The 10,427-nt window shown below is 44.7% G+C and overlaps 1 protein-coding gene across 3 annotated transcripts in view; it reads left to right on the forward strand.

Annotated features, from left to right (window-relative positions):
- Positions 1–10,420, forward strand: part of LOC105357122 (acyl-coenzyme A thioesterase 1) — a 28,653-nt gene extending 18,233 nt beyond the window's left edge. For 2 of the 3 annotated variants that reach the window (XM_023952153.2, XM_078942136.1), the window contains exons 7-11: positions 6,841–6,923; positions 6,991–7,084; positions 7,155–7,235; positions 7,340–7,481; positions 8,091–10,420. In XM_023952153.2, coding sequence (XP_023807921.1) covers positions 6,841–6,923; positions 6,991–7,084; positions 7,155–7,235; positions 7,340–7,481; positions 8,091–8,215 — 525 coding nt within the window. In that variant the 3' untranslated portion in view covers positions 8,216–10,420. The remainder of the gene's footprint in view (positions 1–6,840; positions 6,924–6,990; positions 7,085–7,154; positions 7,236–7,339; positions 7,482–8,090) is intronic. The other variant, XM_023952155.2, reaches the window with a different exon arrangement.
- Positions 10,421–10,427: the final 7 nt, after the last annotated feature.

Here is a 10,427-nt window from a genome sequence, read left to right on the forward strand (position 1 = left end):
CCTCCCACATTAAGGAGTTCCTTACTTTCCTTTTTAGAACTTATTTATCCGCTCGTAATTTTCTACATACATGCAGTCCGTCCTGAACTTGTTTCTGGGTCGCATGGACCCGGAGGAGGGTTATGGTTACGGTTAGGTTCGCGGCGGCGTTCAACCCCGACCAAACGTGTCTCTCCGCTCCCGCAAGAGAGTCAGGTCGCTGCGCAGAAAAATGTCCCACACGTACATGCGTGACACCTAACGGGGCTCTAAAATTAAACACGTGCGAGAAAACAACACGATTTAGTCTTAGACACACTGAAAATATGTGTGACGTGTGAAAATGCAACAGTAGACGTGTTTGAGATGTATGTTGGAGAGACCAGGTGCGCGGGGGGGGGTGAAGGCCAATCTGCAGTGAGACTGAAGGAGGACAGGAAGTTGGAGTTGTCCTTAAAATTCAATTTAGTTTTAATATGCCTGTCCCCATCAGTAAGATCTGTGTTATTATGTCATTTATATTGATTTGAATGTTTTGTAATGTATTTAGCCTTTTTTTAATCAATAGGTATTTTAAATGATTTTAATTGATTACTCAACCACAAAAACCGTCAGGACACATTTCCCACAATGCATTGTTTTGCAGTCAATGGCGGCTTGCAGTCAGTACAGTATTACATTTCCAGCTGTGTACGCTCATGTTTGGGGCCTTGCTGCTCCCGCCCCTTTCTCCTGATATTTTGTGATGATTGAGAGGTGATGTTGGAGGCAAAGCAAAAACATCCATCACACACCAGGTGATCTGTTGCCGTGTTTCGTCCACCTGGGTGATCTCAAACACGCTTATTGTGCATCTTGGCTGCACTTATTTGGTGTCACCAACATGAATTTCCATCTGTTTTTTATAAAAATATAGGAGTGGGTGACCGGCTGCTCTACAATAACTTGTAAATAACTTAAATGTGCAAAAAGTCATAAGATAGAAAATCCAAAAATGGTTACTGAATTTTGTTTCTCCTTTACTGATTTGTGGTTTAAAGAGTAAACTTAAAAAAAAAGAAATTCAACACGGACTCAGAATTGGGAGCACATCCTCTCTGACGTCTCCACCTTCAATTTCAATAAGTCCAGACCAGACTTAATGAAAATCATCTTCAACCACACTGTTTGGGAGGAAGTGCTGCCAAGTGTCCAGCAGTAAGAAGACAAGAGAAGCCGTGTTCAGAAGAACCCATTGATGGAGGTTACAGAACTGTAGAATTTAAGTCTTCTTTAGTGTTTAATAGTTAGAATTCAACAGTGTTAACTGAACTGTGTTAATAAGGATGTTTAAATTAGAAAACAGCAGATAAAGAAGAATAAATAAACAGACGTCGGACGTCCAGAACACGATTAACCATGAAGGCGGGGGCGCCGTCGATGAGCCGGGCGGGTGGAGGGGAAGCGGAAGGCGGGCAAAGCGCGCTGTCCAGAACTGGCTTGATCTGTGAGGCGTGGAATGAAGGGTGGACCTTGAGGGCCGCCGAGAGCTGGAGACAGACACAGGTGGGGTTAATGATTTTATATATGGTGTACGGTCCAATGTAATGGGGAGCGAGTTTTCGAGAAGTGCCCTGAATAGGAATATTCCGTGAGGACAACCAAACCCTCTGACCTGGTTGATAGGTGGGTCCCCCCACCCTGTGGTGAGGCTGACCGAGGCACCCAGAGCGAAACAGAGAGCCTTCCAAACTTTAGACAAGAACTGGGGACCTCGGTCAGATACAATGTCGGCAGGGATCCCATGGTGACGGAAGACAAACTGGACCAGGGCATCAGCAGTTTCAGAGGCGGAGGGAAGCTGAGGCAGGGGAATGAAGTGCACAAACTTAGAGAAGCGATCGATGACGGTGAGTATGACTGATTTACCCTGGGAGAGGGGGAGTCCGGTGACGAAGTCGACAGCTATGTGTGACTAAAGGCGGCTAGGAGTGGACAGAGGGTGGAGCAGACCAGAGGGCGGAGAATTGGAGGACTCGGAGCGAGCGCAGATGGAACAGGCAGCTACATACTCCTTAACGTCCTTGCCCATGGAGGGCCAGAAAAAGCGCCGGCGGAGAGGGTTAAGGATTCTAGCCACTCCTCCATGGCAGGCGATAAGAGAGGCGTGAGCCCAGGTGATGACTTCGGACCTAAGGGAGGCAGGCACATACAGGGTACCAGCGGGAGGATTAGGATGGTTAAGTTCCTCACCTTGGGCCTGTATGACCTTGGTTTCAATGTCCCATGTTAGGTTTCCGATGATGCAGATGTCTGGGATGATGTTGGTATTGGGAGCATCCTGATCGTCAGTGGAAGAGTACATCCTGGAGAGAGCGTCTGGCTTGACGTTGCGGCTACCTGGTCTGTATGTTATGACAAAATTAAATCAATCGAAAAACAGACACAAACGAGCCTGGCGAGAATTTAGTCCCTTAGCTGAACGTAAGTATGCGAGATTCTTGTGATCCGTCCAGACGATAAAAGGATGGACCGCTCCCTCCAGCCAATGACGCCACTCTTCGATAGCCAGCTTGATGTCTAGGAGTTCCTGGTTTACAACATTGTAATTGCGCTCGGCCGGTGTGAGATTTTTAGAGAAGAAAGCACAAGGTTTGAGTTTTCCAGTCTCTTCCTCGCTCTGTGAGGGAACGGCCCCAATGCCAGAATCAGAGGCGTCCACTTCGACCACGAACTGCCTGGCGGGATCGGGTTGTATGAGGATGGGGGCTGATGCAAACAGTCTCTTGAGGGTGCCAAAAGCGTTCTGAGCTGCGTCATTCCAAGGGTAAGACCGGGTAGTGGGCGTGTGTTGGGTGAGCGGAGTGGCACTGGCACTATAGTTTCTGATAAACCTACGATAAAAATTAGCGAACCCAAGAAACTGCTGGAGCTTCTTACGTGTGGTGGGGGGCTCCCACGAAGACACGGCCTCCATCTTAGCGGGATCGGGACGAATACAGCCCGCCTCAAAAATGTAACAGAGAAAAGGGATTACGGAGGTGTGAAATTGGCATTTCTCGGCCTTGACAAATAGCTGATTTTTGGATAGTCTCTGAAGTACCTGACGGACCTGTTTCTGACGTTGAACCAGATCTTTGGAGTAAATGAGGATGTCGTAGAGATGTACGAACACGAAGCGATTGATGAAATCCTGGAGGACGTCATTTACGATATGCTGAAAAACTGCGGGGGCGTTGGTTAGCCCAAAGGGCATGACAAGGTACTCATAGTGACCTAAGGGGGTGTTGAAAGTGGTTTTCCATTCATCTCCTTCTTTGACCCGGACGAGATGATAAGCATTAGGTAAATGGAGCTTGGAGAAAATACGGGCTTCTTGAATGGAATCGAATACAGAAGAGATAACAGGGAGAGAGTATTTGTCCTTGATGGTGATTGGGTTAAGTTCGCGGTAATCGATACAAGGACGTAAGGTTTTATCTTTTTTTGGCACGAAAAAGAAACCAGCGCCAACGGGGGAAGATGAAGGACGAATGTGTCCTGAAGAAAGTGCCTCATGGATGTAACTCTCCATAGCTGCTTTCTCGGTACCGGAGAGGTTAAACAGTCTACCCTTTGGGAGCGATGCACCCTCCAACAGATTGATGGAGCAGTCATACGGTCTGCGAGGAGGCAGAGAGCTGGCTTTAGTTTTACTAAAGACTGTACATAAATTGTGATAGCATTCTGGCACGTTGGATAAGTCAATCTTCTCAGGTTCAATAACGGAGGGAGTGCTAATGGTGGGCACGGCGGACTGAAGACAATTAGCAAGACAATAATCACTCCAATTAGAGAGACTGAGGCGACCCCAATCGAATTGGGGATTGTGATGTTGGAGCCAAGAGAACCCCAACACGACGGGATTTTGGGGACAGTGGTTAAAAAAAAACGGATGTGTTCTTTATGATTGCCCGAAGTAATGAGCAGGACGGGTTTGGTCCAGTGCGTAATAATCGACATGGGCCAGTTGTTCAAAGGTAAGCTGATCGGATTTTGGTGATCGGATTGGATCAAATCTTGAAAATGGGTTGTTCAAAAGGGAAAGAAGGAATCTGAAATCAGATTAGATCACAGAATCCAATCCTAGTTCTAATCTGGATCAAACCTTCAGTTTGTGTTGTTCAAAACTTGTCAGGAGGATTTGGATAACTTTGATAAAAAAAAACTGGATTATCCTGATCCCAACAGGGAATAGGATTTAAAGGTGGATTCCAGGAGGGAAATGTAGAAAAACTTTAAAATTGGTCAAATAATTTATTTGTTTCATTTAGTGTTTATACGTGTCTTTATATTTTGCACTTGACTTGTGTAACCGTTGTAACAGGGATGAAGTAGATACAGTAGACATAGGCTACCAATTAAGCTATTCAGTAAAGTAAAAACAACCAAAGCAAAACTGTAGATCCGCCTCCTAAAAGCAGAGCTTGGAAATGCTGGTCTCTCCTCCTCAGATAAAAAAAACTCCCTGAACATTCTTTATTTTGTTAACTATGTGACATTTAGCCATTTTATTTAAGACGTTTTCAAAATATCCACAATGTATTTGTTAATGTATCTTTTTTTTATTTTTTGTGACTCAGATGAGGGGTCATAAAGGAAATTATGAATGGAAGTGGATGTTTGTTATTTTTGTGTTTTGTCTCAGAATAACAAACTCTTACAGTGACTCCATGTTGGCTCTTCTACCTGTTCTTTACATAGCTGGTAGCCCGTGTTGTGATATGTTGTCCCATTTAGAGCACAGGTAATCTGGATTTGGTAATCTTGTAAACTGTGTATCTGGATCAGGGTGATCCAGTCCAATGTTGCTTTGAAAAACCGGCATAAAAGTAAGACGGATTACCTGATCCTGCAGAGGAAAAAATCTGATTTCCAAATCCGGATCATTTTGATCCAGATTAAACTTTTTGAACAACTGACCCCAGATGTTGACCACCCGAACCGGCAGCTTTAACCGGGGCCTGAAGTTTCTCGGTGAGTAGGGACAAAAGAGATACAATGCTGTGATCAATAAGACTGTGTTCGGCTCCTGAGTCAATTAAGGCCTTCAACTCCATAATTTCAGTAACGAGAAAATAACTTGAGAGGAACATAGAGGAAAGCTTTGGTAGCAGAGAAAACATCACCCACCCGCGGCCTGTCTTCTAGTGGGGGGCTCTGGAGTTTAACCGCACATTGCATTGGTTAACCTGGTGTCCGTTTTTGCCACAATAGAAACACGCACCTTCCACCCGGCGTCTCTGTCGTTCCTCCAGGGTGAGCTTGGAGTGTCCAATCTGCATTGGTTCATCCATTTGACTGTGATGAGCTTTGGGAAAGGGACCAGGAGAAGAGTGCTGTGTTGCATTTTGTGTAGACCTAACGGGACTTTTGCAGGCTTGAGATGGTCTTTCACGTTGCCGTTCACGTAGACGGGTGTCGGAATGGATGGCGGCAGCGACGAGCTCCTCAAAAGTGTTGGTCTCAGGTTGAGTACACAGATGGTCATCAATGTTCTCGTTGAGGGACTGGTAGAACACCCGTTTAAGTGCGGGGTCTGACCACCCGGCTTCCACTGCAAGAATCCTGAAATCAATGACATGATCAAACACAGGGCGGCTACGTTGTTTTACAGCTAGGAGCTTACGTGTGGCTTCCTCTTGCTTCTTGGGTTGGTCAAAGACCAGCTGGAATTCCCCAATGAAGTGATCGAAGGTGAGGTGGGAGATGGGGTTGGCTGCCAGAAAAGCCTGAGCCCACTGTAAAGCCTTGTTGCGAGGGAGTTCATTATAAGCATAATCTTGCTATGATCAGAATGGTAGTACCTTGGGGCTTGTTGAAAAAGCAGACGGCACTGGAGTGCTTACACTCGGCCTGAACTGAAAAAAAGAAAAAAGCGCTGAGCCAGAAAAAGTAAAAAGACCCTCTTCCGCGAAGGAGGGTCTAAGGGCAGGGATGCCAGTTTAGTTTAGTCTGTTTGGGACTACCTCCTGTTTTTTACGTACACTTTTTTACATTTACACTAGGCTAATTAACATTGTGAACACTCGATCAAGCCACATTAAAGCCTGTTCAAAATAAGTTGGTTGTCCAGACTCATCAATGTTACAAGTAGTTCTGAGTCTTGATGCAAGTCTGCTTATAACATTTTGAGACTCACCAAGTTCACCTGCAACATCTACTACCAACCTCAAGGAGCTATATGGAGCTGCTCATCTGTTTAGTGACGTCATGTGTTTATGGCTGTTTGAAAGCTGAACTTGGAATGACACAGTGACCAAACTGAATGTTGGCGTTGATGCCCCAATGAAAAGGTTTTTCTTTTAGAATTTTGTGGAATTGGCCCCAATAAGTAAGACATACTGAACACAGTAAGACCGTCATGTGGAAAACACTAAATTAGGTGTGTCTGTCACCACAATAGAATTGTCTCCCTATCCTGATAATCTGTTAAGTGAAACAAACACTGTGAACACCTATTGAGTTTATACCTAATTTATCGTTAGTAGTGTATGTAAAGTTTTCAGGGGAGCCGGTTTAGCTCGTGCTGGTTTGCGGCGCCTTCCGTCCGTGAAACCAGGGTTTGACTCCGGGCTACTCCCTGTTCACTTCTCTACTTCTGTGCCGGTCCCAAGCCCGGTTGCTTTGAGAAGGCTGCATCAGGAAGGGCATCCAGCGTAAAACATTGCCAAGTTTACCATGCGACTTGTTTGCTATGGCGACCCCTTTATGGGAAAAGCCGAAAGAGAAAGAAGAGGTGTATGTAAAGTTTTCAAGTAGTTTAAAACTTTAGTGACCTGCAGATGTATCCTCTGCTTCTAACGCTGTCATTAAATGAATGTTTTCCTATCTGTGTTTCAGCCAAGCTGCATTGTTTGCATCGGCAATGCTCACAGTAAATTCCTAGAAGAAAAAGTTCTTAAGTTCCACAAAGAAATACCAGAGTAGGTAACGTATGGTCTGCAAAGGCTTGCTTTTCTGTGGGGCGATGCTAACTCGTACATCTGACAGCAGGAAGTATAACAAAATCCACATGATGGAGGATGCCGTAGTCAAGAGAGACATGGGACTGGCTGTTCTGGAAGTTGAGCATCCTAAAGTCAAAGTAAGTGAAGCTGATGAGACAAAAACGTGTGTTTGTTTATCAGATCAGCTTTTAAAATGTGTGTTTTCAGGTGGGGAACATTGACTGTCCAATGTTGTTGATCAACGGCACAGACGATCAGAACTGGCCGACGGTGGAGGTTGCCTCTGACGTGAGTTCTAGCTGCTGGATCCCATCGTGTTTAGCGTCTGTTGCTCAGTGGCGAGGGTTCTTTTGCTAACGTTTATAATAATAAAAACGTCTTACATTACCAAGATAATCAAGATGATGCGTGAAGCCGGGAAGGAATCTCTGGTGACCCGGCTGGATTACCCGGATGCAGGACACCTGATCGAGCCGCCGTTCTCGCCTCACTTCAGAGCCGCCAACTTCATGCTTCATGGCACCAAGAAAAAAGGTGAGCTGTTCCCAGAATTCACCAGACAGAATGCGGTCCAGGAGGAGCACCACAGCAGTTAAAGGCTTATGTCATGCAAAATCAACTTGTTTGAGCATTTAAATGTTATAATGTTCATTCCTCACAAAAAAAAATGTCATAGCAGTATTTTGATCCATTCACGCATCTCTGAGCATTCTTCTAAAACCCTGCTCTCTGAGCGACAGCTCCCAATGCACAAAAACGAGCGGGTTCTCACATTCATACGTAAAAATGTGGGAGAGCTGCCCCCTAACACACATGCCCACTTCCTCCATGGAGTTAGCGGTGATTGGCTAAACGCTTTCCTTTCCATCTTTGCAAAAGTTCGTTTTCGTGGTCGAAACACAGACACGCTACTGACTCTATTGATGTCATGTAAGGACCGGCACTCACAAGGATTGAAAGGCTGTCTTACTTCCTGGTAGGAAAATTAACTGGGAAAATAACTACTTTCATAAAAAAAACTATTTGTGTCAAAGGTAATATATGATCACATATATGGATATAGTTTACTCTGAAAGGCTTAAGAAAAGCAGGATATAGGGCCTTTAAGTGTTTTTGTTTCATGGGTTTTCCTTTGTGTTGCAGTGATGGTGCTCTGGGGAGGAAAAACCAAACCTCACGCCGATGCTCAGGAGGACTCCTGGAAGAAGATCCTCAGTTTTCTGCAGCTCCATCTTTACGGCGCTCCCAGCCTCAAAGCAAAGATATAAATGAAGAGGAGGGAAAGTGTTGAGACACTCTGATCTCTCAGATCAAAGTGTCTAAAGTTTTTTTGTATGTGTGACAGATGGAGTGGATAGGGTAAACAACACCCCCACATATACAAGAAACTCAAAGGCGCTTTAAGAATAATGAGGCCAAGACGTTGTACCAGTTTAAAATATTTTTATTAAGGCTAAAATTTATTAAAAAGAAACACGATCACACTTGGGAGTTAAGATTGGAGAGGAGGCCCACCAACAGAGGGTTAGTACAGAAGGCTAGCACACATGGAGATCCGCAAACAAAGATTAAAAAAACAAAAATTGACCTCACTTTGTGGCATGTACACATGTGAAGGAACGAAGTCCACACCAGAACACATCACAACGTAGCCCACAGGGGTCTCACTCCCAAAGGAACAATAGCAGACATAGAGGACAGTTACGAGTACCTTGGAATTCCGCAGGCAAATGCCAACAAGGAAAGCTGCAACAGCTAAATACCTCCAACGAGTAAGGCAAGTCCTGAGAAGCAGGTCAATGGCAAAAATAAGACCCGGGCAATAAACAGCTGCAGGAATAATAAGATGGCCAAAGGAAGAGCTACAAACCACGGATGTTAAAACACGAAAGCTCCTCACCATGCATGGAGGGTTCCATCTCAAATCCAGCACACTGAGACTGTATGCTAGCCGCAAGGAAGGAGGCCAAGGACTAGTGAGCGTAGAAGCCACTATCCAGGATGAAACATCCAAGATGCATGAGTACATCAAGCTCAAGGCCCCAACTGAAAGTGTGCTCAGTGAATGTCTCAGGCAATGGAGAGCAGAGGATACAGTGCTGGAGGACAGATTCTCATGGGAGGACAAACCCCTGCATGGGATGTACCACCGGACCATAACTGAAGTGGCTGATATCAAGAAGTCCTACCAATGGCTAGTCAGAGCTGGCCTACAGGACAGCACTGCAGGGTGTAAGATGCTGGCAGGGAAAGCATACATGGAGCGCCACAACCGTGGCAGAAACGTAAAATATACAGAATCGTGTGCAAAATATATACTGGAAACCCCGAGATCAAAATGGGAAACCCCTCCAAAAGTGGTGGAGAAATAGTGAGCAAAGATCCTGTGGGACTTCCAGATCCAGACTGAATGAACAGGCAGGGCTTGAGAAGCGCGTGCTTCTGGGGGATACTCCTGCTTGGGTCAGATAGGACGTCTCGGTTCTTGCTTCCAATAGAGCAGTGTTTTTCAACCAGTGTGCTGGGGGAGATGGTCATGTGTGCCATGGGAAATTACCCATTTTCAGTGATCTAAAAACATTTTCCATCTCCAGGATATCAGCTCTGTCTTCATCCAAACAGGCCCTGATAAAACACAGTAGTTAGGAATATGAAAGATCATAAAATATTTTTTTCTGTTTATTTGATTAAATTAAAGACATTTTGATAAGAATGACGGTACCGCGATTTAGCCATAGCGTCAGCTCTGTTTTTAGAAAAGTCCCGCCCCTTTAACTGTGTCCACCAATCATTCTTGGAGGCTTAATCACACGTCATCAGCCTGACCAATCAGAAGTGGTTAAAGTCTTCACTTCCTTGTTCTGATTCTGCTCATAAAGTCTCTCAGTTCTAACAAAAATACCAGCTAAAGCTCGTCTTTAGCGGTGTAGCTTTCCACAGAATCTGTGGCAGTTTTTGCACTACATTTCCCATGATGCATCGGGTTAAAGCGACGGTGTCTCAGCGTAAAATGACTCTTCCCTGTTAAACGTCTTGCAGAATTTTTGACAAGGATAAAGTGCGCCTTGGCTCAAAAAAGGTTGAAAAACACTGCAATAGAGGAGGAGAGCTGGTTCAATAAACACTCCTGAGTGCCAGAATGGTCTGTTTTTATTGTTTTTTTAAAATTTTTATTTAATTTACTGATTTTATGCTGTTGTTTTAGTTTGTTGTTTTGTTTTTATTCTGCGTTGTCAAGCACTTTTGGTCCAGCTCCTGCTGTTTTAAAAGGGCTTTATAAATAAAGTTGACTTGACTTGACTTCCGCCAGGGAACCGTGGTGCAGTGGGCCCAGTAGAGGTGTGTTTAAGCATGCATGTGCAGTGACACGTGTCACAGAATGTTTGATTGGTTGTTCTGCATGTCAATCATGTGAGAATAATTGTTCACTGAGTGTTTTTTTAAATATATATATATATATATATATATATATATATATAT

The sequence above is a fragment of the Oryzias latipes genome, chromosome 23, assembly GCF_053564925.1.
Source record: "Oryzias latipes strain Hd-rR chromosome 23, Olatipes_Hd-rR_3.1".
Taxonomy (NCBI): Eukaryota; Metazoa; Chordata; class Actinopteri; order Beloniformes; family Adrianichthyidae; genus Oryzias; species Oryzias latipes.